We start from the raw sequence: 26,647 nt of genomic DNA on the forward strand, positions 1-26,647 counted from the left end.
AACTGCTCGCTGACCTGACTCCCACTCGAGACCCTGAGATCCTTGCGAGTAGGGGCTGTGTCTTGTTTGCTGCAGTATCTCTAGGGTCCTGCAGGGTGCCTGGCCCTGAGGAGATGCTCAATACACACTCACTGGATGAATGAATGAATGAGTGAATGGTGAATGGCACCAGCTGGATCCCGCCCTTAACTTACTCGTGCCCTCAGGCATCTTCCTCCTCTCCGGACTTCTGTTTCCTGAGCTGTCCGATGAGGGTACTGCACTCCACACCCCTGAATGCTCCAGCTCTGACCATCTAAGATTCTAAATCCGACTCAGCACTTGGCACCGTCTTCCCTCCCTGCGGCCTGAGCCTCAGCCCGGCTGCCTCAGCCATCGGGTGGCCTGGACCAGGTCCCTGCTCCTTGTTCAGACTCAGCTTCTTTGTCTGACAAATGGGCAGACTCAGTCCTGCCCTGCCTGCTTCCCGGGTTGGCTGGGGTCTCCAGAGGAGTGATGAGATACAACTATGGGAGGCTGGACACCTGTTGGGGAGAGTTCATGATTCTTGGGTGAGGGAGTTGGGCTCAGACAGACGACTAGGATAAAAGCTCCAGAAGGGGCTGGTTGCTTTGGAAACCCTGGGGGCGGAACCGGCAGCTCAGAACCTTCAGTTTCTTCCCGATGATACCAGCACAGGACATCAGCTCCAGCTGGGTGCCCTGTAGGGAGGCAGATGAGGTGATTTTGTAAACTTCCAGGTGCTGCATGTAAAAGAACCAGTACTATTTACTGAGCACCTACTCCAGGCCAGGCCCCACACTCTGCCTACTTGAATCCTCAACAAACCTGGTAGGCTGCTGTTATAGCTCCATTTTCCAGATGAGGAAACAGGCTCAGGGAAAGTAAGTGACACCACGACCTTACAGAGAGGTCAGTGGTTTAACCCAGGTTGCGACAGAGCCCTGGGGCTTCATTTTGCTGCACTTTCCAAGAGCTGTCCCTGCGCCAAAGCTACCGCCTAAAATCCTGTCTCGCCAGGAGTGTTTGTTGGAGCAGTTCAGGAGACGAGCACGACAGGGCAGGAGCCGTGACGGTGATGTCATGTCAGCTGGGGACAGTGAGTGCAGAAGCCGCTGTAACGGGAGAGGGTCAGTCTAAAGAGAGGGCTATTTTGGGCTGGAAGCTGTCAGGGGGCCTGATGTCACCACTCCCTGGCCCTTCCCCCGTGAGAGGGGGAAGCTGAAGATGTCATAAGCGGCTTGCCTCAGCTGGTAACAAATAGAAAATAACCATAAAACAGCAGCTATTTGGCCGGCCACGTGCCTCACATTCATCATCTCGCTTCCCCTTTCCCCGACCCTGTGAGGCTGGTGTTGTCATTCTCATGTTCAAGATGAGGAAACAAGTTCAGAGAGGCTGGGTGACTCACCCAAAGTCACACAGTGAGCGAATGGCAGAGTTGAGAGTCATGTCGGTTTGTCCCACCTGGAGCCCGAGCTCTGAACCAGTGCCCACTAGGCCCTTCTCTGAGGCTGTGCTGTGTGGATGGATCAGGCCTCCTCTGCCTCCTCAGGGCCAAGAGCCTGGGGCCCCCTCTTCGCTCTGCTGCTGAGCTAACTCAACAGCAAAACTCAGTTTCCCCATCTGTGAAATTGAGGTAATGATGGCCGCCCGGCCTGCCTGGGGTGGGGAAGGGATGCCAAATCCAGATTCATTCCATCTTGCTCTAGGACTTTGCTGTGGACCAGCTGGCTGGGCCTCTGGGGACGGAAGGAACAGGAGAGGCCACAGCCCCACCTTAGGTCCGTTCACAGGTGAAGGAATCAGGCCAGAGAGGCAGAGCAGAGACCCCACTTACTGAGCTCTTACTACGTGCCCAGCTGTGTGCTAAGTGTTCCACATGGAGTTGTGGGCTCCTCACAGAGGAAGGAATGGCCCCATTGCTCAGATGAGACAGTTGAGGCTTAGAAGGGCCCAAGACCACAAGCTAGTGGGGCCGCCCATGATTCAAACCCAGGACCCTCAGATGCCTGTGCTTCTGCCCACCCTGGGCTGCCCCTTGGGTATCCTGACCCCCAGCCTTTCCCTGTGCCCAGGAGAGCCTCAGTCCTGCTGGCCGGCCTTGCCTGGGCCTCTGAACTCCCCGAGCTGGGCAGGTGGACGAGGGGTGGAGACCCCACTTCTTGCCCCACGGGACTCTGGGATGAGGCGAAATCAGGAAGAAGAGTCAATAAAGAACAATGAGGCTGGACGGGGAGGGGCTTAAATCATGGATGTTCCCAAGCCAGAGCAGCTGGCCGCACAAGAAGGCCAGGGAGTGAGGCCTGGGGAAGACGGGAGGGTGGCCCCTGTGCCCGCAGCGCCCCCAGCAGAGCAGGAGGAAGCTCAAGGAGAGGGGCTCCTGGTGGGAGAAGCAGGGAGCAGCTAACCCAGGAAGAAAAGACATTTCACCCTTGTCCTCCTGCATGGGCCTGGGCTTCCATCCTGCTGCACCTCCCCGGCGTCTGGGCCACATGGCTCTCTGCGCCTCTCAACAGAGGATTGGGGACAGCAGTAACCACCTCCCAGATCATTCCTTCTTGTGTTGTCCTGGACGGTGGCTGCCTGGAGCCAGCCCCTCCCTCGAGGTTACCTTGTGGTACCTAGTTGCAGATCTTTGTTGAATCACTCAGCAGCAGGGACCGGTCCCCCTAAGCTTTCCTACCACCTGATGTATTTCCTGGCATGTGTTAATCCCCATTTTATAGATGAAGAAACTGAGGCACAAGGAGGTGAGGTCACTAACCCAAATCTCAGTCCTGTGAGTGATGGGGCCTAACTCACACCCAGGCTCCTGGACCACTGCTCTGGTCCCCCTTATGCCAAGAAGGCTGGTGGGCCTTTTCCATGAGGCCCAGTGTGTCTCAGCACCTTCTCACTGGCTGGCCTCCCTGGGCCAACCATTGGGCGCTCCAAGTCCAGCCCTTTGTTCCCACTGCCCAGCTCGTTCCTTCTACTGGGTGGATGTGCCCTGGGCTGCTGACTACACCCCAGGCCTTCGGAAGCCAGAGCTATGCCCCTCCCAGAGGGGGTTCCTCCCAAGAGGTCACCTCAGAAGCCTGGGAAGACTGGAGCAAACAGAAAATGGCCCCAAGTGTGAGGAGATCCAAGGGAGAGGGTCTTTGGGGGTCCTCCTGCCCATCCCCCATTACACGATGAGAAGATGGGGACCTGAGAGAGGAGGAACCAGAACCACTCAAGGGCCATTCTACTTCCTAACTGGTCCTCAGCTCTGCCTTGACTCTCCATCTCCCAGCCCCCACCTCAGGCCACGCCCCACAGTGGACTGCTAGACAGCTACCTCGCCCCCTCTTGGGGATCCCTGTCTCCGCCCATCCCCCAAACTCATCCTCTGTGTGCAGCGAAAGGGGCCACTCTCAGGCATCTTAAAGTCCCACAGGGCACCCCAATGCAGCAGGAGAGAGTCTAAACTCATTACCACAGTGTCAAGGCAGTCCACCATCTGACTCCTGGATGACACCTCTGCCCTTGTCTCCAGCACACCCCTTCTTTCTCTCTATTCCATCATGACCAAGTAATCTCTGTCTTGAATGTGCCATCCTCAACTCTGCACTTGCTAATCCCCCCTGCCTGGAATACTCTCCCATCTCATCTCTCCCCACTACTCCTCCCCCCAACCTGGCCACTCCTGCTCAGCCTGCAGTCTCAGCTTGGGTGTCACCTCCTCCAGGCAGCCTTCCCTGACTACCTTCTTTGAGCTCCCAGGCACCCTGGGTTTCCTGCTAGCCTGCCACACGCCAATGAGTACAGTGCATTTGCTTCCCTGCCTGTCTTCACCTCTGGACTGTGAGCTGCTCCATGTGCCAGATTGAAAGTTGGAGGCTGAGGGGGTGGGCTGAGGAAAGAGGTCAGTGTGACCTGGTCTCTGGCCTGTGTGGCAGGACTGTTGGTGTCCACACTGAGAGGGGGACATGGGTGGAAGGGCATATTCTGGGTGGGGTGGGGAGTGATGTTCTGGGCTTGCTGTGTCTGAAAGGCCTCCAGGGCCATCGAGTGGTTTTCGGTAGAAGAGTCTGTGATGGTCATTCCAGATGACCTCCAGAGAGGCCCCAGTTCCAGGGTGGAGGATGGCAGCATCTTAGACCTTCCCAGCTGCATCAGTACCATTCCCCTTCCTAGGCTTTTTGAAACCTTTACTCACCTCCCCAGCCAAGGTCCTGCCACCTCCCCCAGGAAGCCAGCCCTGACCACTGGCTGAGGCTGCTCTATTCTCTCCTTGACTGTGCCCTCTTGGTCATTACCACCTCTAGTCCTAGGACGTCTCACGGGCTATGCCTGCGAAGCCTTCAAGTTGGGGCCACACCCCTGTGTCTTCTGTAGACTCCATGCAGCCCCGCACAAGGATCCACACGCTGAGAAGATGCCCCCTCCCCTGGATGGAGTCAGGTTCCGCAGTCTCAGCCAGGGGATTCTGGGAAAACCAAACAGAAGCCTAGAGAGGCTTCGGGTCAGATTGACACAGGCGAGCAGGGGGGGACGCAGACGAAGGGAGGGGTGCATTTCTGTCCAATCTGGAAGTTTCCGCCCAGATGGCTCGGTCCTCACAACCCCAGGCCTGAGGCACTCCAGCCGGTGACCTACATCGCGGCACGCCTCTGTGCATGTGCATGTGTGTGTACATGCACACGAACTTGTGCTGAGGGCACGAGCGCCGCGCCAGTGGGATGGAGCGCTAGCAGGTGGGTCTCCGTCTCGGCTGTGAGCGAGCATGTGAGGGTGAGGGGGCCCCACACTCCCGCCCCAGAGTACCACAGACTCGGCACCAGAATGAGGGAGGCTGTGCTCCGGAAAAGCCCGCTCAGGGGACCACAGGTCCTGAAATGGCTGGGGTGCCTGTCCCCTAGCCGCCAGCCCACCTCTGCCCGGGACTCTCTCTCCCTTGACCCAAATTTCAGATAAATGGCCTCCCCCCGCCTTTACTAATGGTGGAATGTTCAGCATGGAGAACGAGGGCAGCGGAGGGAGGGGACCTGGAACACAGTGTGAGGTTGAACCAGGAGGTGGCCAGACAAGTCTGGAGGGAGGGTGGGCTCTGGCCTCCCGAGGCCCAGGCTGCCAAGTTCAGGGTCTGACTCGGGAGCCTCCTGGGGCTGTCCCAGGTCTGTCCCTGGTTTCCCTCCTGGTACCTGGTCTCCGCACCCCTCCCCCACCTGCCTGCGAGGGACAGTAGAGACCCTTCTCTCCTGGTGAGACTGTCCTTGACCAAGCGTCTGTGCCAACTTCATGGCCTGGAAGCCGGGGCGCCTAGGAGGGTTCCGGCTCCGAGACTCTTCAGTCTTTCCTTTGGCCAGCTCTGTGGTGGGCCCAGTCGGGGTGTCTGTGCCCCGTCTTCTGGGGCTCCTCTCCCAGACTGGGCCTCCGACAGCTTGGGGGGGATGGACGGTGCCCGCTCAAGTATTGCTGAATCTCTGTCTCTCTCTGTCTCTGTTTCTCTGCCTCCCTCCCGCTGGGCCTGCAGGCTCCAGCCCTGCCCCCCACCTCCCGCAGAGCTCCTCCCACCCCATTCAGCTGCACAGATTTGGGGGCAGCGAGAGGCGTGAGGTTCCCGCGCCCGAAGGCTCTCCAGGCCCCTCCAGGTCGACTGGTGTTGGTACTTCAGCTCTGCCTCCTTCCCTCAGCTCCCCGCTGAGGCCAGATGGCTCTGGGGTCTGCACCCCCCGCCCTCCGCCTGCCTGGGGACCCCCCGCTCAGCCCCTCCACCGGCCGCTTCTCCCCCTTCAACGAGCCTGCCATTCCATCCCTTCTTCCACATCTCAACCCTGCAGCGCACCCAGCCTCCCTGCTCCTTCACAGCCGAGCTCCATCAGGGCCGCCCGGGTCCCTCACCACCCACGTGCTCCTCAGCACCACCCCCTGTCCCAGACTGCTCTGGCCAAGGCCACCAGAGGAGCCCTAACTGCTGAATGCGGGATGTCAGGCGCAGCCTCCCTGCTCCTCCGGGCTGAGAGGCCCTGCCGGGGTGGGCTGGGAGTGGGTGGCTCAGGCCAGCGTCCCTGGATGGGCAGCCCACCTGCATCAAATCCCTGCCACTTACCAGGGAGTATGTGGCTCTGGAAAAATTATGTAACTTCCCCCAGCCTCAGTTTTCCCGTCTGTGAGATGGGATGATGACGCTAGCCCTTGTCTCACAAGTTACTAGGAGGAGTAAACAGTTAATGCTTAAAAAACAGTCCTGAGACCCTTTCAGGCAGAGTTAACCCTCAGTTGACGTTGGTGGTTATTACTGTGATTATTATTACTGCATTTGTCATTGTTGGAATCTCTCACTGCCGGCAAGCATGTCACCCTCACGCCCCTCCCCCCCATCCTTGTCCCTTCTCACTCTTCCGGGCAGACTCCTTTTCCTCCTCCTCTAGCCAAGCCACGCAGATGCCCAAGCACGACTCCCTCTCCTTCCACAACCCCCACCCCTTCCTCACATCTGCGGTCTCCATCTCACCCCTGCCCACACGCGGCCTAGTTCACACCCCACACCCCGGCCCGGTTGCCAGCCCCGCCCTGGGCCTCCTGCCTCACCCTCTGCCTCCAGTCCCCACCCCAGACCAGGGGACTCTCTAACAAGTGCTCCCAGCACCCCTCATCCTCCTCTGCTCCCCTGTCACACCCAGGTGTCCGCCTGTCTCGGTGCCTCAGCACTTTTTGCTGATGTTTGTGGAATGAATGACCCGATGCAAGCGGTAAAGAGCTTCTCTGATCAATGCAACACACAGTGGGTATTAAAGAGCATTGGAAGCCTCCCCCAAGAGTCAGCTCACTTGCCAGGGGTATCCACTGCCCCCAGGAAGGGGGAGAGGACATGGTCTGATCTCAGTCGTCCAGAGAGTTCTAACCCTCACCCCAGCCTCAGCCCTAGAGATTTGGATTCAATTAGTCTAGAGGGGGATTGGGCATTGGAATATTAAATTCGTCCCCTCCCTTCCCCCCACCCCACCCCCACCAGGTGATTCTAAGGGACAGCCACTGGAATTGGGGGAGGAGGGTACTGGGGGGGATGGGGGGGCCGGGGTGTCTTTTTCCCCTGCCCACATTCACTTCTTTTAATTCATGTTGAGCACTTCCTCCAAGCTAGCTGCCTGCCAGGCACTGGAGGCCCAGGGAAGGACAAGGCTGGGTCCCTGTCCTCAGGGAAAAGCTTAGGACAGGGGCCCAAAGCTACAATGACAGCCCAGCGCAGGGAGGCCTGGGGGGTGGTGTGCAGGGGAGGTGCTGAGCTTAAAGGTAACCAGGGCTTGGCCTGCAGAAGGAGGTAGTGAGTAGGCTGGGGACGGGTCTACTGGAAACTTTGAGTGATTCAGTGAGGCTGGACCCCAAAATCCAGATGGGAGGAGGTAGGGGAGGAACCTGGAGAGGTTAGGGGTTCCAGGCTCAGGGGCTTGGGTTTCATCCTGCATCCAGGGAGCCATGAATAGGTCCAAGCAGGGGAGGGATGCAGTTGTGCTGCCTCCCCTGAATTCCTAAGACCCCAAACCACACGTCTACTCAACACAGTACCCCTCCCCTGAGCCAGCTCAGCTAAGTCTGGGCGGCTGTCTACCTGGGGAGGTCACAGCCCCATTAGGGGAAACCTACAGGAGGGGGCTGGGAAGCTGGGAAGAGCGCACAGAGGCAGAGAGGCCAAGAAGGTTGGGAACCCAGTGGCATTCCTGCGTCACTGCTCACCTGGACCTGCCCAGCCTCTGGATTTTTGAACCTCCAGTTTCAGAGGTCTCCCTTCCCCAAGGTCCTCAGCAGCCCAAGCAGTGCAAGCTCAGCTTCTAGGGAGAAGTATGAGGGACACTCTAATCCTCTTCCTCTTGGCCCCAATAGTAGATGGTTCTGAATCTGAGATTGGCCAGAGATGGGGGGCACCATAATGAGGTAAACCAGCCGGACAGGGAACAAGGGGAGGGAAGGGAAAAGTGCACTGCTCATAGAGCTTTCACTCATCTTACAGAGGGGGACACTGAGGCAGAGCGACGTTTGGCAATTTGCCCCTGGTCACACTGCAAGGAAATGGAAGAGCAGGATTTGAACCCTGGTCTTGCTGGCTCCAAAGCCGGCGTGCATCCCCCACTCTGTGCCACTGCGAGTCTGCACTGAGCATCCCAAGTTGCCTAGTCCTGCGCCAGGAAGAGGCAGGAAGGGCCTGGGTTCTCTATTCACCTGGCCAGTTCATCGCATAGATGTGCAAACTGAGGGCCGAAGCTGGCAGTGGCTGAACAGGGAAGGGAGGAATTGGTATCAGGGAGTCAGAGACGGCTTCTGGGAGGGGGCAGCGGGGGCTGGTGCAGGCAGCAGAGGAGGGTCCCGACAGGTAGGAGGGGGTGGAGAGAAATGAGACTGAGATAAGTGGAGGGCAGCAGGGAGGGTGCCCCAGCAAGGGAAACAGCCTGAGCCAGGGTGCAGAGGTGGGAACGAGTGTCCCAAGTCTCCCAGCCTGAAGCTTGGGGGTGACCGGCCTGAAGGAAGGCTGAGTCACGGCTGAGGACACAGAGCGAGGGGCTGTTCCCTCAGGCGGGGTTTCTCAACCTTGGCACTGCTGACATGTGGGGCGGATAACTCTTTGTCGTGGGGACCGACCGACCTGCGCGTCAGAGGATGTTTAGCAGTATCCCTGCCTCTACCCACCAGATGCCAGTACCATATCCGCCCCCAACCCCCAGCCCAAGTCGTGACAGCCAAAAATGTCTCCAGACATTGCAAAATGTTCCCTGCGGGATAAAATTGCCCCCGATTAAGAACCACTGTCCCAGAGTAAGCAGGAGCCGAGGAACGGGAGGGACAGGGCCCAGAGCTGCAGTCAGAAATCGCCTGTCCTCCAGCCCCGGTTCCCAGCCTCTCACTGACCACTCCAAGCCTCATCCTTCAGCTGACCTGGGGCTCCCTGAGTGCCAGGAAAACCTCCACCAACGCGTTGCAGGGCTGAGAGCCGAGCTGAGTGGTGGAACAAAAGAGCTTGTGTTTCGGGATGAAACCTCCCCCTGCCCGCCTCGGTGTGGAGGAGGGGCAGTGATCCGGGCCCAGTGGGGGTGCTCGGCCGGGGCAGGGGCTTGTCAGAGCCAGGATCTGGAGAGAAGGTGCTGGGCGGGGAGGGGGTGGGGAAGCTACCCCGCTTTAGCTGCTATTCACAGGCGCTTGTCAGAGCCCCGCCCCCAAATCAAAGCCTCCCAGCCGGTGGGGATGGAGCTCTGAACTCATTCTGACCCTTGGTCCTGGGGGTGAAGGGGTCAAGGCCTGCCCTCCTGGCTGGGGCCCAGGCCAGGGTCGGGACAGGCCAATGCCTCAGTTCCCTGCTGTCCACAGGCTGTGTCTCCCGGGGGAGCCCGGCTGTGTGTTGAGGGAGGACAGGGGTGGGGAGGCGACAAGGGAAAGGAGAGGAAGCCCCATTTCACCGTCTCCTCACCCCCAACTGTGTGCAGCCAGACGAGCTTCTAAAATGCATGTCCAGCCTCCCCATCTGGCCTGCTTAAACCCGCCACTGACTCCCCGTGACCCTCAGGATCAAGTCCACAGCCCTTGGACAGCGCTTCAAGGATACTTATCTCACCCCACCTTCCACGGCTCCCAACTCCACCTCTCTTCTGAGCCTGGAATGTCCATCTCCTCCCCATCGGCAATGACCCCCAAACTGGGCTAGCTCCTATTCGTGCATTAGTGCCCCTTTGGTCACCACGGCCTCCAGGAAGCCTTCCCAGCTCCAGTGAGTGAGTGAGTGCCTGGGGCATTGGTGGCACCAATCACTCCAGGATGCAGCTGTCTCTCTGTGTGTGAAGTTGGCCCATTTCCCCCGAAGCATCAGGCCTAGAACAGAAAGCTGGTGACTAGCGAGCATTTGTTGAAAGAAGGAGGGAGTGGGGGAGGGATTAAAAAACAAACAAACAAAAAAACTATGGTTTTAGAAAAGGGAGAGGATGAGAGAGAAAACAAATGGGCAGAGCCTGGGTGAGAGGAGTAGCCTGTCCTCTGGCTGATGTACCAGGACAGACTGACTCCACAGGCCTGTGGGGAGAAGCAGGGAACGTTTCTCTGTATTGAGACTCCTGGAAAACTTCCCCCAGGGCCAGGGGTTTGGGCACAGCCTGGCCTTGCTGACAGGTCCCTTTCAGATTTGTCCCCTGATGCCACCAACAAGGCAGGACAGGTGTTCAGGGGGTGGGTGGGGGCTGTCAGGAGGGCATTTTGCTGCCCACCCAGCATTTTGGGTATCACCTGCCATCAGGGGATCCCAGATTCCTTGGTTCTAAGAACCCCAAGAGCCAAGACACTCTGTCCAGGCCAGTGGTTTTCCAATTGAGTCAGAAGAGATGCCCAGAGGTTGACATATAGGAGAGACCCCCACGTCCCCTAACACAGCTCGGCCCAGAGCAGCTTGCTTTCACCTGATGTAAACTCTGGGTTTGCCTGAACTTTTTCATTTGAAATGACGGCTCTGTGGCTCAATCAGTTTACAAAGAACACACCTCCTTCTTGAACAGATAAGAGCAGGGCTTAGAGAGGAATGGGGTGGCAGAGCCATGTCGACCTCCTGGCCCTTCGTGCTGAACCACGGGGCCCTCTGCTGAAAGCATAAACACATGAGTGAATGAGTAGGAATCTGGAAGTAGGCTTTGGTAACATGGGGTGACAGCAAAGGACACTTGATTTCTGGGGCGAGGGGTGGGGGATGGGGAAGAGGAACTGCCCCAAAGTGGGAAGGAAAGAGCAGAGCTGGGTGGCTGGTCACTGTGCCAGTAATTACTTACTGTAATTACATTATACCCAGCCTGCTTCTGGAGCTGTTCAAAGACACTGTGACGTCCTGGCTTTAGCCAGAGTAGCACCAGGTATAGAATCAGAATCTCAGGTTCAAGCCCCAGCTCTTGCACTTACTGTGTTGACCTTGGCCAAATCAACCCCCTCTTGAGACTCAGTTTCTTCCTCAACAAAATGGGACTCACAACACCCCCGTGCCAGAGTTGTTGTGAGGGGTAAAAATGGAGCACAGAGCAGGGGTTGAACAATTCCTGGCGGGCTCAGATTCTTCCTTGTATGTGAACTTGAGGAAGTTCAAGGTCTAAGGTTCAAATCCCAGTCACGTCCCTTACTAGCGGGGTGACTTGAGGCAAGTTTTGTAACCTCTCTGCCTCAGCTTTCCCATCCATAGAATGGGAATAATAGTAGCACCCATCTGCCTCACGGGATGTAATGAGTTAATACGTGTAAAGCATCTAGAACAGGGCTGCCTAAGGGTTTGTTATCAATATTTGTACTCAAATAACAGCATAGGTCTTGCAGAGAGGTCCCAGAAATGGAATAAAAGAATGAATGAGATAATGAATGCAAGGAAAATTCGGGTTCTCCCAGGGAATGCCTGTGGTCCTAATTCAGACCTGTCCTCACCCATCAGTGATTCCTCTTGGCTGGGAGCCATCCCCTCTCCCCGGCTCCCTATCTCTGGACCTCTCCCCACATTTTTCTGCAAGCACGCAGAGGTAGGATTCCATTTCACCCCTAGATGACTTTGGGTGATAAAGAAGTAACTTCAGCCTCCTTGAATTGAATCTTCTCTCCAGAACGTAACAAACCTGGAAATTGGAATTGCCCTGGGGCTGATTATTCTGGGAGGGTACCTCCTGGCATTAAAACTAAATTAGATCAAGGTACCTCTGTTATTAGCAAAATAATTCCCTGCTATTACAGAATGCAGCCATGAATCCTGATGGCAGATGAACTTCAGGTGACTTACTTGAGACAAATAACTGTGCAAAAATCACAGGCTCATCTAATCACATCTCTATAGCGTCACAGTCAGCTAATTATGCTAATGGCTATAGGAAATCACCTTTTGTGGTCTGGGATTGGGAGGGCTTGAGACAGAAACATGTGTGGTGAATATTACCCGCTCTGAGCTGGAGAGGCTGGGCGCCATGCTTGGTTCCAAAACGGGTCCTTTCTTGGGGAGCTGGTTTGGTTCCTTGTCGACTGGGAGAGAAACCCATTATACAATCAGAATTGCAGTGGCTTCATTATTTATCTCTTTTCAGATCATCTTCGTATAAGAAATTGACTTTGTCTAAGTTCCACTGGTGGGCATGATAATTCCAAGTTAAACAATGAAAGCTCAGGACCTTTGTGTCAATTCAATTCAGCAAATGTGCCTCTATGCCCACTGGGTGCCTGGCACTGATCTAGACATGGGCAACATTCAAGAGTGTGTCTGGTGTCTTCTGAACATGGTCTCTTGTCCCGTCAGACACCTAAGAGAGGCAGTATTGTCCCCATTTTAGAGACGAGGAAACGGAAGCTCAGAGATGAGCAATGACTCACCCAAGGTGCTACTGCTACTGATCAGAGGAGATGACCACTTCTATTCACCCAGAGGGATCTGGGGGGCTTCCTGGAAGCATGGACTTGGGGGAGGGAATTGTAGAGAGAGGAAACAGCTGAGCAAAAATCCCAGAGGGGGGAGGTTAAAGGGCTGGGGGTGTTCAGGGATGGGAGATGAGGTCGGGAGAGTGGCTGAAGATCAGACAACAGAGGGCTTCAAATGACCAGTTGAGGGTTTGGACAATGGGGAGCCACTGCAGGTGTTTGAGCAAGGGAGGGATAAGACGGAATCTGAGCAGTACCTGGGCCACAGTATGGGGGACCCCTTAGTGGGCTGCTGGCAGGGAGGGGGTCAGAAGGGGATGAGGTAAATAACGTACAATTTTTTAGTATAAGTATGTCCCCAATATAGCATAGGACACAGACTAAAAAATTATTCATTGTTTCTTTGAAAGTCTCATTTAATTGGCTATCTTGTATTTCATCTGGCAATCCCACCCCAGCCTCCCAGAGCATCCCCAGCTGGGTTCTGGGCACCAGCTGTTTCCTCTTCCTGGTATGACTTTCCCCACTGGGCACGCAGCCTGGCGAACTCCTATCCACACTTTGAGGCCCTGCACTCCTGACTACTGCTGTGGCAACACTTCTCTCGCACTACTGTCGTTACTTTGTCAGGTAATTGTTCTACTATGTAGCTTTCCTCTCAGCAGCCAACCTTACTTCTGGCTGCATAAGTTAAGGCCAGGACTCTCTCTAGATCCTGACGCTCTCCCCACCCCAAATTGCCTCCAATTTCTGCTTCCGTCTCGGGAGGAGCCGGCCTCTTCGCTGCTCCTAAGACCTTGCCTGCTCCCTAGAGTATGGCTTACCTCTCTCACTGACCGCTTCAAGGTCACACTCTCTCCTGGGTCATTCCCACCAGGCACACCCAGCAAGTTCTCCCAGGCACAGGGTGGGGTCTCCAGGCAGCAGGAGAACGTATTGGGGTGCTCTGAGATGTATTGGGGTGCAAGAGGTCCACCAGGGCCTGCTGGACAGCTCGGCACCTATGGAAGGGCAGGGCAGGGCAGGGCAGGGAGCAGGAGAAGTTGAGCTGCCACGCAGTCTAAGTGCAGGTCTCAGCCCCCCTGTGTAGGGCCTGGGAAGGCTCTAGAGCAGGGATGGCCCTCTAGAGCTGTCCTGAGTAGTGTCAAGGGGCTGGGACTTTATGTCCCTGGGCTGACCGCCCACTAGACAGGAGGGAAGGACACCCGGGAGGGGGGTGTCACCTCCAGTGTGGTGGCTTACTTCCGCAGAGGACACCCCCAAAGAGGGCTGACAGCTGGGGGCCATCTTGCAGCAGCCTTCCCACATCTGGGGAGTGAGTCCTCTATTCTGGAAGCGGGGAGGTAGGTTGCAAATCACAGCATCCAACCCCACCCCAACCCAAAGCATTCCCCTCAGGCGACCACCCAATCCCTCGTCTTCCTTCCAGCCAAGTCCCTCTGAAGAGCTGTCTGTCCCCGCTTCCTCACTCCCAGTCACCCCCCTCCTCTGTGCGCTTCGCAGCCTCCAGTCTGTGCCCTTTAAACCCACCTTCAAAGAAAAAAAAAAAAAAAAAGCATTTCCCCGGTGGTCCAGTGGTTAAGACTCCGAGCTTCCAATGTAGAGGGCACGGGTTTGATCCCTGGTAGGGGAACCAAGATCCCACATGGCACGCAGTGCGGCAAAAAGAAAAATAAACAAACAAACCCACCTTCTTCCTCCAGATAAGGGGATTTTTGTAAAACTCAAGCATTGGCTGTCCCTCCCTTACTTAAGACCTCCCAGGAGCTTGCCTGAAGTCCCCGCTCCTGGGCATGGCATTCGGGGCTCCTCCTGGCCCAGCTCCCTTTTCCTCCTGCCCCCTGTCTCCCAGCTGCTTGATCGGAATCCCTGAGCACGCTGGGCTGGGCTGTCTCACGCTGTCACGCTTTGGAAGGGGCTGTTTCCTCTCCGCCTGGCTAACTTCTCTCTGCTCCTTTAAGACACACTCAGAAATCATCTCCTCGGATGACTTTCCTGGAGGCTCCCCTCTGGCCCACAAGGCTGGCATCAGGGACCCCAAAGCCACCCACCGGCCTCCGTCAGGGGCGCACGGGGTTGGCGCCCAGGGGTGCTCCACGGGCCCCGGGCAGTGTTGTTGCTTATCTCTTCCTCTGCACACGTGAGCGGCCCACTGTTCTGTTTATCTGTGCCCCCAGCACCGACCCCAGAGCCTGGCACAGAGGGAGTCCCAGTGACGTGGACTCTGGCACTCAGGGAAGCCGTGGACAGCTGGCGGGGGGTAGAGGTGGTGGTAGTGTGAGAGAAACTATAAAGGCAGAATCGAAGCATCGGGGACTGATTAAACTCAGGCAGGGCTGTGGCCCCTCCAAGAGGCCTGTCCTGGGAACCAGAGCATCATCCTGTTCAGTGTAACTCACAGTGTCTGACTGCAGCTGCATTCTCTCTGCGTATTTGATTCTCAAACACCTCTGAGCTGGAAGGGAGGTTTACACGTCTTACTGTTTATGCTCCGTGACCCTCAGGGCGCTGCACACACTGGATCGAAGCTTCACTCTGCTCCCTTCCCTCCCCCTCCTTTCATGTCACCCCTGCCAGGGGGTGCCTCTGGGCCTGGGTGTTCATTCTATGATACCTCAGTCGCGGTGGTTTTGAATCTCACTTCCATCATCAGGTGAGGGCCCACCGCCCGAAGAAGCGATTAAGTCATTGATTGGTTTGTACGACTATAAAATGGTGGTGTGGCATTATAGGCTCTAGAGCCCAGGATTTGCAGCCAGACAGGCATGGGTCTGAGGACAGGCTGCGTATTCCCATGCCATGTGATGTTCTGCCAGTCGCTTAAACTCTCTGAGCATCCGCAGAGGTGGCTGTGAGTACTAAGCGAGAGAACACACGAAGCACCTGGCAAAGCACTCCACACTTGATATACATATCAATGTGCAGAGATGTAGACATTTCTGGCAACGGACAGTGTCCAAACATGATAAACAGAGCCCAGCACTGGAGGTGTGCAAGCAGACTCGGATTCACTCATTCATTCAACAAACATCCATGGAGCTCCTACTATGGGCTGAGGCCTTTGCTGGGGGTGGGGAGAGATACAACAATGAATGAAACCGGCCATGGTCCCTGTGCTCAGGGACGTCCAGCCCTGGGATGGCAACACATGCATCCAGTGGTCACACAGTAAAGGTACAGTCACCAACTTCAATAAACACCCTGGATGTGTAGTGTGCAAAACCCGAAAAGTCTTCCCTGAGGGCGTGGCATTGAAGCTGCCATGGGAAGAAGTAACTGAGGCAAGGATGGGAGGGGACAGAGGAAAGTGGTCCAGAGAGGGGAGTCTCGTGTGTAACGGCTGTGTAATGGGAAGGAGCATCGCATATTTGGGGACCTGGAAGCTGGCTGGGGCGCTGAAGGCAGAGAGGGGAGAGGGGAGATGGCAAGGAAGGAGGCTGGAAGGGTGGGCAGGGGTCAGACCACCCAGGGTCTGGTAGGCCACACGAAGGTGACATGAAACCACTGAAAGCTTTCAAGTAAGGGTAGAGGGAATAGGATTGGATCTGAGCTTTGAAAACCTCACAAGGAGGACCCGTAGACAGGGGGCAATGGGGAGAGGGCCCAGGTGGATGCAGAGAGCCAGCTCAGTTCTTATTGAAGTTCAGGCAAAAGATGACAGCCAGTGCCTGGACTAGCCTGGAAATAACCATTTGGGAATCACCAGCACAAGGACAGCAGCTGAAGCCATGGGTCTGGATGCAGTTGAAGTTGCCCGCAGAGAGAGTCTGGAAGGATAAAAGGGATGCAGACAATCTCAAACACCAGCTTTTGTAGCCCAATAGAGTAAAATGAGGTAGCCAAGGAGAGGACAACGTGACCAAAGAACTAGGAGAAAAACTGGGAGAAGATGGTGAGATAGAAGGCACCGGAGATTTTCCGGGGTGAAGTATGGCCAAGAGGTCAGGTGAGATCAAGATGGACGGGTGTCCTTTGGTGTTACCACCAAGGAGGTCATCAGTGACCTTCCTGAGAAGCACTGAGATGGCAGACCTTAAGCTGGATGGGATTCCTGCCTTGAATGCCCATTTTCATGGGACAAAGCGCCAGCAGTGGCTAACGTCCATGTCACCAGGATAACATTACATTGTCCAGTGCGATCTGGATCAAAGAGGATTGGCTCATTAGTTCAGAAAGTCTCATCCGAGCCCATGAAGCGCACAGTATTGTTCTTTTCCGGTGACCACATAGCCCTGCCGACTTCATATATCTGTTTGCTTGTACAACATGTAACACCGGCCAACTCATCTTGCAGAGTCTAGACTATAAGCAATTTGCCAGCCTGTACTTTGCCTTGATGGAAGCTCCCGACAAGTGGACATATGTGAGTTTTGCATACAGAGCGCAGACGCATTTGGTAAATCACCTCGGACGCGTCCCTGGGGACGGTGCCGCAGGCTCTGTCGCCCCTACAGATGGAAGTTGGCAAGGAAAAGACGGGTCCAGATTGGGAACCCTGGGCTACGTGTGAAAACAGATTGGGGGGGGCCAGAGTGGACATGGGGGGACAGGGAAGAGGGTCTGTGGCTCTGAAGTGCTGTGCAGCCCCATACCCAGAGGTAGGACAAAGGACAGGAGGAAGGACCACGAGAAGCACTGACCCGGAGCACACTTCTGACTGTTCCAGAAGAGTCTGGGCCAGACTCCAGGTGCATGCTTTTGTTCAGAACTGGACAACACCCCACCCTGGCATTTCTTTCACCAGCCGCGCAACTTTCATAGTAACCCACTTGGGTACCTTCCACCCTCCCCTGAAAACATCTTCCTTTTGGTCAATATTCACATAATTGCTACCTGTTCCAAAAATGGGGCCGTGCATTTTGCCTCTGTTATCTCACCGAATCCTTGCAAGAACCCCTTGCAATCAGCCCTAGTCACATCCTGGTTGTGCAGACACAGAAACTGAGCTCAGAGGGATGTAATAGCGTGCCCTAGGTCACACAGCTGGCAAGTGGCTCAGCCTAGATGTGAACCCAGGTCTCTCTGACCCAAAGGTCACATTACCTTCCAAGAACACTCAGTGAAGACCAAGCAGTCAATCCATATAGCGGGATTGCTTTCCTTTTGAGAGTTTGGCATGACCTCTTTTGTTTCTGAGTATTTGGATCCACTTACCCCTTTTATTCATTCAACAAACCTTCCTGAAGCTGGGTGGTGGGGCTGCAGTGGTAGCTCAGACAAGGTTAGTGACCTGGCGGCGTTCGCAGTCAGCTCGGGGAGGAGACGGATCCATACCCAGGTGCAACAATCCGCAATGTGATAAACAAGGATAGTGCGGTGGGCGGATGCCGTGGGAACCCACTGCCTGGGAGAGTTGATGAAGACCTCACAGGGCCTTCCTGTGGGCTGCAATGCCAGAGCTGGATCGTAATAGGAGAAACAGATCTTGGCCCAGCAGAGCAGGGGAGGACTGGGCATTCCAGGAAGAGTGAACCGTTTATGAAGGCATGTCAGAGGTTGGGGGTTTGGGAGACCTGGTTGCATGACGGTGCTCTAGTGGGGGACTCTCAGCTGGCTGGGACTAGGGTATGAAGGGCCCCAGTGGAGACTGGGGAGCGGGCTATTCGTGTTTTTAAGATTTACTGAGCACCTCACCATGAGTCAGGCTTTGTGTTGAGCACTTCACAGGTATGATGACTGCATCATTCAAATAAGGACGCTGAAGTTCAGAGCAGGAGTGGATTTTATGTGGACTTTATATTTTATACCATCATGCTTGCTCTGTACCCTTAAAAATGTTCTGAAAAAAGTCAAACGCTTATGTACCTCCCACTCAGGTCAAGAAATAAAACCTAACCAATCTAAGGGAAGCCCTTTCCCATCATCCTTCACATCTCCCTCTCCCCCCAGAAGTAAAAAATTCCTGAATGGTGTATTTATTTATCATTCCTCTAAGTTTCCTTATACTTTTACCACATATGTGCATTCCTAGCAATATAGGGTATCATTTTGTTTTGCATGTTTTAGAAATCTACATGAATGATATCATGCAATTTGATCTTCTGCAACTTGCTCCCCATCCCCCCACTAATGATTCATAAGGAATCTCTAGTCATTTTCACCGCAGTATAGATTTTCACTGCCCTATCCACAATTTGTTTATGCATTTCATCCACTGACAAACATTGAGGCTGTTTTAGATTCTTTACTAGGATAACGAGGTTGCAATGAGCAAGAAGTTCTCTAGATTTATCCCAGAAGCCAAGTCTCTGGGTCACTAGGGTGTGTGCGTCACTTCTAGATGCTGTCAAATTGTCCTCCAGAGTGGCGGTACCATTTCCCCTCCACCAGCAGCGTATGAGAGTTCTCTGTGCTCTACATCTTCATCAACACTTTCTGCTGTCCTCCCCTTTGCTTTTTGCCAATCTCACAGGTGTGAAATGGCACTTTCCTCTGGTTTTATTTTGCATTTCCCTGATTAAGAGTGAGGCTGAATCTCTTTTGATATGTTTATTGGACATTCATGTTTCCCCTTCTTGGAATTGCCTGTTCATATTTTTGATCCAGTTTTCTCTTGTTTCTTTTAAAAAATGGTTTGTAGATCTTTGTATGTTTGGGATATCATGTTCCAAATGTCTTCTTTTGATAAACGGGAGTTATGTTCTTTAATTAAATGTATCAATCTTTTTCTTGATAGTTTGAGCCTTTAAGCTCAAAAGCCTTTTGTATCTTTAAGAAAACTTTCCCTATTAAAAAGTTTTGCATTTAAGTTTCCTTAATCCACCTGGAATTGATTTTGTTTTATGCATGGTGTGAGGTAGAGATTCCATCTCATTTTTTTCCAACATGGACATCCAGTTGTTCCATAAAAGAACATTTATAGAAAAGTCCACCCTTTCCCCAGTGGCCTGCAGCACCACCTCTGCCGCATATGAAGTTTCCATATATGTGTGGGTCTATTTCTGCAGCCTGTTCTAGCCCATTGGCCTATTTATCTATCCTTGGGCTAATATCATATGGTCAAGCTGTACCTTTTTAGGCTCTTAGCACCTCCTTGAATTAGAAGAGCTAGTGGCTTCCTGAGAGCAGATCCATGTCTTATTCATCCTTGTGTCCCTCTCATCACTCATTACATGAACATCCATGTCATGCTTCTGTTTGCAAAGACTTTCTCACACTCAGTCTCTTGGGTTCCTGAGACTCCCTTATGCAGAAGAGGAAACTGAGGCACAGAGGTGAGGTGATTTGCCAAGGTCACACAGACAGAAGGTGTTCTTGTAGGATTTCAAAGCCACCTTTCTGTCCATCCCATTTTGCCTAGGCTCTGAGGCCCTCTACCTGATTCTCCAGCTCATCTGGTGCAGAATTTTCACTTTTCCTTCCTTCTTTCAGCAAGTAGATCCTGAGTGAAGTGTGTGTACCAGATCCCATTTCTGGGGCACTCTTCCCAGTACTGGAGACCAGTAGGGAGAGTGGGACCTCGGGTGGGCATTTTATGGGAAGTCTGAGGCCTGGGGTCAGCAGGAGGAAGACCCGCGGGTTTCAGAGTCGATCTAGAGAGCCCTGTCCTGGGCGTGCCCTTGGAACCCAGGAGCTGCCTTGAGAGAGGATGGCGGCTTCCCTCAGGAATTAGAGGCTTCCTCCCGCCCTCCCGCCTCCCGAGGTAGGAATGCGAAGGATCAGCTTTCAGCGGAGCTGCGGCTGCCGTTCTGGGGAGCTCCCAGTGCAGGCCTTTCCTGAGCTGTCGAATTAACTGGTTCTGTCTGTCCAACTGGGAGAGCAGCTCTTGCTAAAAATAGCGCCCTGCCCAGCACGACCTACGCTCGCCGGGAGCCGGCAGCGACAGTCCCACCCCACCGGGAGTCCCCACCCCGGGCCTGGCCCACGTCCCACCCCCGGAGCCGAGGCCGAGGCCGCGGGCACAGCGTTGTCCCCACAGGTGCCGCGGAGGGTGGAAGGCCCGCGGGCCGAGGAGCGGCCGAGGCCGTCCGGGATGGGAGCCCGCAGCGCGGCCTCCCGCGCGCTCGCTTGGGCCTCCCTGCCGCTGCTGGGGCTTCCCGCCGGCGCGCTCTGCGAGGACACGCTTTGCTGCCGAGGTAAGGCCGGGCCGCAGCCGGCGCGCCCCTCGCTTTTCCCAGGCACTTGCTGGCGCCTCTTTCTCCTTCCCCACCCCGGGTCCGTGGCGGAGGGGCCGAAGGAAGGTGAACGCAGGCATCGGAACCCAAGCAGGGCTTGGGGAGAAGAGTCAGGCGCTCTCTGCAAGCTCATCTTTGGTTCGAAAAAAGTCTTAGTCTCGCCACCTCGTTTGAGAAGCCTTTGCCTCCCCTTGGCCTCAGTCTTCCTATCTGGATTATGGGACAGTAAAATCGTCCAGCTTTAATTTTGACTGTGACCCCAAGAGAAATAGGGGAACCTGCTGAAACGGATCGCAAGCATTCTGGAGATGTTTGCCCGAACCCAGATGGGGTGGATAATTTGTTGATGGGAGGGCTGGAGGTGCCCTCCCTGTGACCCCCACCCTAGACACCCCCCCCCCTCGCCGTCCTCTCCCGGAGCTCTGGACCTAGCATCAGCCCACGGCCCCCGCGGGTGGAGATCAAGGCGAGACGCACAGCAAAGTTTAAGAGGTCAACGGACGCGCGAAGATCCTTGCGGGAGAGGAGAGTGTGGAGTGGAGGAGGGGTGAGCAAGGCAGAGTCGCAGCCCACTCCTCAGTCTGGTATCTGCATAGTCCCTGGGCTAAAGCTGGGATTTTACCTTTGAAATCCCGGGAAAAGAGCGCAGTCCGGCCACACAGAGGGGCTCAGCAAGCTAGCTGAGCCGGGGAAGGGGAGTGGGCGTGTGGCCCGGCCCAGATCTGGGGTGCGTGCTGGTGTGGGATGGGAGGGGGAGTGTGGCCCGGCCTAGATCCGGGACAAAAGTGGGGACCGGGAGCCTGTGCCGCGAGCCGAGGGGATCAGCGCTGCCCAGTCCGTTCGGGGCGGGTGGTAGTAGTGGGGTCGACTGGCCAAACAGGTGCGCTCCCTCCCCTCTCCTCCCCGCCTCCTCTCTGTCCGGGCCCAGCGGGCGGAGCTGCGGGTGCCGGGGCCTGCGATTGGCGGGGCTGGGCTGGCAGAGTGGCCGGGGGAGCCCGGGAGCCCAAGCACCGCGGCGCAGGCGGAGGCGCGGAGCCGGCCAGAGCGCGCTACTACGGGGTCCGCCGCCTCCCTGGCGGGGTCCGCCGCCTGCCTGGCCGGCTCCGCTCCGCTGCGCCTGGCTGGCGCTACTGAAACTTTCCTGCGCTCCGCGACCTCGCCACCTCGTGACTCTGGCCCTGTGCTGCTCGGGCTCCGGTGCCTTTGGGATGGCAGAGCCCAGCGGCCAGGCTGGCGAGTAGAGGTAAGAGCTAGGCCCCCCTGAGTCGGTATGAGGGGGCCCCGGGGGTCCTAGAGGGATCCGGGGTTCGAGGGGATCTGGGGACCCTGATGGGTGGTATAGTGGTGCCTGACTGAGGAGTGGGCTGCGACTTTGCTTTACCTACCCCTCTTCTACCCTACAGCCCCCTATGCCGCGAGGATCTTTGCGTGGTGAGTTGACCCTTTAAACTTTCCTGGGCGCCTCTCTAGACAGCTGGGTCCTTGGGAGAGAACCGCGCGGTGTTACAAGGAAGGCAGCCCCAGCTGGGGCTCGCAGCCGGCGGGGGTTGGCTGGGGGCTTTCTGCAGCCTCCCAACCCTAACAATTCCAAGTCGTCTCCCAAAACCTCGGACCTTCCTCATCTACTCCTGGGGGTTGATGTTTGGGCAGCCACTCCTCTCTGCCCGGAGCCAGGCACCCCGGGGCACCCAAGTTTTGGGTGTTGTTTTGTTCAACCAGTAGCCACTCCTCAATTTTCAGGGGGGGCGGGGTTATTGAAGTGAGATCTCTTTTCTGTTTCCTGGGCTGCCTGGAACCCTACCCTCCAGAAAACATCTTGAGCAAGCAGAGTGGGAACAGGGACCAAAGCCATCTAGGTTCCAATCCCCAGCCTGGTAGGAACACCGTGGGCTTTTCTTGTTTCTGAACGGTCTATTCTTTTGAGCTGTCTGGCTTGAGTCATATGGAAACTGCGCCTCTCCTCTCCTGCCCTCTTTTGCTACTTAGGGGGGAAATTAATTTTGATTGAGGGTGGATAGGCAGGTAGCTTGTCACCTATGAGGATCATCCTTTTTAATGATCATCTTTATTTCCCCTCAATGTCAAAGCCAAATGCCTTTCTGTTTTCTTGACCTAAGACGGTACACCTGAGAGTTAAAAACATACCAAACACAGGCTTTGGAGCCCGGAAAACCCCAGCCCTGCTGTTCATTAGCTGTGTGTCCTTGGGCAGGTTTCCTAACCTCTCTGAGCTCAAAGTTCCCACCGCAGGGGGATGTGGTGAGGCTTTTGTGAGGTTAGGCATGGAAGGCATCTGGCTCATAGGACAACAGCCTTGGACTGCCAGTCTGCATCCTGGAGCTTGGGCCTTCTTGCTGCCTGAGGGACCCAGACCCTTTGTGACTCAGTTTCCTCTCCTCTCAAAAGTTGGTGTGGACCAGCCCCTCTTAACCAGCCCTTTTGAGAGAAGTAGACAGATGCATATACTCTCCAAGGCATATGATTTCACTGGGTTTGTAAGCCTCAGATTTAAGACAACCCCATCCATCCCCCTCCTTGTCATGAATTATTCGGAAGATATAAGGCCTTCTGTCTACCACCGATCTCTTCCCATCCCATTTGGATGCCTGGAGGTTACGGTTGTAAATATCAGGGAAGTGCAAGTGCACTAATTAACCAGCATGATAGGGAGAGGGGCTGACCTGTAGAACCTGGCCAAAGTCACCTTCAAGATCATCTAGCCACCCCATCCCTATTCTTCCTTCCCCGAAGCTGCATCTCCACCTGGAGAGCATCTAATCTTTTTTGCTGGGATCCTTGAGTGGCAGCCCACTAGGCAGCTGGTTTCATGATTGGGCAACTCCAGTCTGTTAAAAAATTCTTCCTGTTTGGAGTAGAAATCTGTGTCCCTGTTACTTCTACCCACTGGTTCTAGTACAACCCTTCAGGCATCTCTTATTGGCTCAATTATTCACTGTGGTCCCCTGATGCCTGGCATTCTGTTCCTTCCCTGAGGCGTTCAACACACTGAACTGAGTCTGGCAATGATCACAGCACCATTTATTGAGTGTTTATTATATGCCAGGTCCTGTACTGAGAGCTTTTACACATACTATTTCTGTGCAGCCTTAAGACAGCCCCATGAGGTGGAATCTTTTCTTATCCTCATTTTACATATGAAGAAACAGGTTTAGAGAGGTTAAGAGACCTACCCAAGGTCATACAACACATAAGGAGCTAGGCTGCATCCCAAAGCTAGCATCTGCCTTTATCGTTACTTCTGTCCTGTGCTGGCATGCGTGTCCACTGTGCCCACACACGTGTGTGTGTGTGTGTGTGTGTGTGTGTGTGTGTGAGTATGTCTCAGTCTGTGGTGTTTCCTGGCAGTGCTTTTCTCACAGTCACCTGGGGCCCCTATTAAAATGCAGATCTTTCACCTCTACTCCAGACTTAGGAATCTGCACTTTTTAAAACTCCCCAGACCATTCTCATGCACACCACAGTTTGAGAACCACAGCCCCAAGGTATGCTTAGGGAAAGAATGTGGCATGTGGGTTCCAGGAGATCTGAATTCAAGTCTTGGCTTCACTCTTTTTTTTTTACTTATTTGTTTGTTTACTTATTTGTTTATTTATTGGCTGCTTTGGGTCTTTGTTGCTGCGCGTGGACTTTCTCTAGTTGCGGCGAGCGGGAGCTACACTTCGTTGCGGTGTGTGGGCTTCTCATTGCGGTGGCTTCTCTTGTTGCAGAGCACGGGCCCTAGAGCGCATGGGCTTCAGTAGGTGTAGCACACGGGCTCAGTAGTTGTGGCTCACGGGCTCTAGAGCACAGGCTCAGTAGTTGTGGCACACAGGCTTAGTTGCTTCGCGGCATGTGGGATCTTCCCGGACCAGGACTCGAACCCGTGTCCCTTGCATTGGCAGGCGGATTCTTAACCACTGCACTACCAGGGAAGCCCTTGGCTTCACTCTTTTGAGCTGGTTACTTTCCCTTCCTGGGACAAGATGTTATACCCCCAGTATACGGGGTGACTGCTGTCTGTGATGGGCTGTGGAAGTCTCCTGGGTGGATGTCACACATTATGGGGCAGGCCCTAGGAGGACAGAGTGCCCTGGTGAGGCCTCTCCTGCCACAGTAGGGCCTAGGAGGCCCTACTCGTCACCCCTCCCCACCATCTCTCCAGACATCTGGCCTCTGCTTTCTAGAAGGACTGGTGCACCTTGGATGAAGCTCTGGTGCTCAGATTTCTTAGCATGGGTGGTGGGGACCCCGGACAGGTGGGCAGGACTCCCCTCCACACACCTCTTCCTCCTCCACGGCCCGTGATGGCCTCTGATCTCCCAGACAGGAAGTGCTGTGCTCCAGCTTCTGGGGGAGGGGAGTGGGGTAGGTCTGCCGTGTGTGCATTGGTGTTTTAAATCCAGTGGAAATGCATCCTTTCCCCGGAGGGCTGCTCTGCTGGTCCGTGGGCAGCTCTAGAGAAACAGCTGACCTGCGGCTGGCTGGGTAGGGCTGGTGCCGGGAGGGGTGTGGGGTAAAGGAATCGCCTGCATGGGCTTCGGCTGGGTCCCAGTCCCGACCTCCTAGCCCTGCTGTACACAGAGCACTTGTTTCACCTTTATCCTGTTTGATCTCCTGAAAGCACCGAATTAGTAAACACCCATTCTATGGAAGAGGTCATTGGAGTCCAGGAAGCTGCAGTGACATGTCCGTCCAAAGCTCTACTGTCTGGGTGCATGGGGGAGATGGTAAAGTCGGAACTTGAACCCAGGCCCCTTGGCAATAAGCACAGGTCTTTTTCGCGCTGCCTCCCACACCTCATTGCTTTCTGCCCCACGTGGTCGTGGCTTTGGTGCCATAGTCCTCGCCCGGATGCTGGAAGACCTGGGTTCTGACTGGGCCACCACTGGGCTGTGTGATCCTGGGCAGGGCTGGTCGTCCCTTAAAACTTCAGTTTCCTTGTCTATAAAGGGTGGGGGGTGTTTGGTTAGATCTCTGAGATTCCTTCCAACCTTGACATACACAGGTTACCTTTTTTGTTTTTTGCATTTCCGGGGGCAGGGCGTGGGGTTCCATGATGGGCTCGGGGCATGGGTGAGTTGTTGGGTGGGGTTGGAGGGCAGAGTGCTGCACTGGGGCTGGTTATGAAACCAGTCGGAAGGGCTTTTGTGGGCTCAGTGTCCAGGGCACTTGGGAGCTGGGGTGCGGGGGGGGCAGCAGGAGGGTGCCCGGGGCAGGGTGAGGTGGCTTACTCTGAACGCTGCAGGCAGGTGATGGTGGGAATGACTGGGGATGTGGATGGGAGCTGAGGGCGAGCTGGGGCCCCCGTAGAGCCCCTCTGTCAGCCCAGGACAACCCTGGCCGAGAGACCAAGAGAAGGTCATAGTCTCTAATCTACCTCCTGAGCCACTGCATGTCTCTCCGTGGGACGTCCCCAGCCTTCCTTGAGTCCAGCCCCTCCCAACTGGAGTCTGTGTCAGGACTGAGGGGCTTCCAGTGGCCTGTTCTCCGTGCCCAGGGCGGGCTCCCAGCAGCCTGGCTTCCTAAAGCAGGCCCTTGTCAACCGCAGCCTCTGCCAGCCACCTGCCCTCAGCTCCCCCTCCATCATGCCTCTTTTTCCCTCCCTGGGGGTGGCTCTCTGTCACCCTCCCACGGGATCAAACGCATGCTCTCTGGCCTGGCCATCAGGGCCCCATGCCTTCTCCCACTTCCCTCCCTGCCTCTTCTCTCTCTGTTCTTCAAGCTCCACCTGTGACTCCTGTATGTTCTTCTCTCTCAACCACTGCTTCATTGCCCAAATTCTAACTGCCCCTCCGGGACTGGCACAAATGTCACTTCTGCTCGGTCTCATCAATAAGGGGGAGGCATCGCCCTGTGCGGTTCTGGTTTGTAGCTCTTATCAACTCCCTTGCTTCACACTTTGTCATCAGCTTGTCCGTCTCCCGAGATGGGTTCTGAACTTCTTGAGGGCAAGGCCCGGCTTTATCTCTCATCTCGGTGCCCGCGGAGTAGGTGGGGCCTGGCGAGGGCCTTCCTTGGTCTAGTAAATGCTCATAAAGCCTTGTAGAGTTGGACTGGCTTGTAATCGGGCTTGGTTTTTATGCTCCTGGCTCAGAGCTTTTTGCCTGCACCCCGCTTCCCCACACAAACAGGTGGGGGTCCTGTCTGTCTGGGCTCTGGGT

General features: G+C 55.3%; 1 protein-coding gene across 4 annotated transcripts in view; it reads left to right on the forward strand.

The window, feature by feature from the left end:
- The window catches only part of LOC118896682 (DAB2 interacting protein), a 193,638-nt gene that overhangs the window by 3,688 nt on the left and 163,303 nt on the right, over positions 1 to 26,647 (forward strand). The window contains exons 1-2 of one of the 4 annotated variants that reach the window (XM_036854840.1): positions 21,479 to 21,729; positions 21,890 to 21,917. The exons of 1 other annotated variant lie outside the window; for it this stretch is intronic. In XM_036854840.1, coding sequence (XP_036710735.1) covers positions 21,896 to 21,917 — 22 coding nt within the window. In that variant the 5' untranslated portion in view covers positions 21,479 to 21,729; positions 21,890 to 21,895. Of the gene's footprint in view, positions 1 to 20,259; positions 20,448 to 21,478; positions 21,730 to 21,889; positions 21,918 to 26,647 lie in introns of those variants that run through there. 2 more of the 4 variants (XM_036854837.1, XM_036854845.1) reach the window with 2 other exon arrangements.

Source organism: Balaenoptera musculus, chromosome 6 (assembly GCF_009873245.2).
Source record: "Balaenoptera musculus isolate JJ_BM4_2016_0621 chromosome 6, mBalMus1.pri.v3, whole genome shotgun sequence".
Lineage (NCBI taxonomy): Eukaryota > Metazoa > Chordata > Mammalia > Artiodactyla > Balaenopteridae > Balaenoptera > Balaenoptera musculus.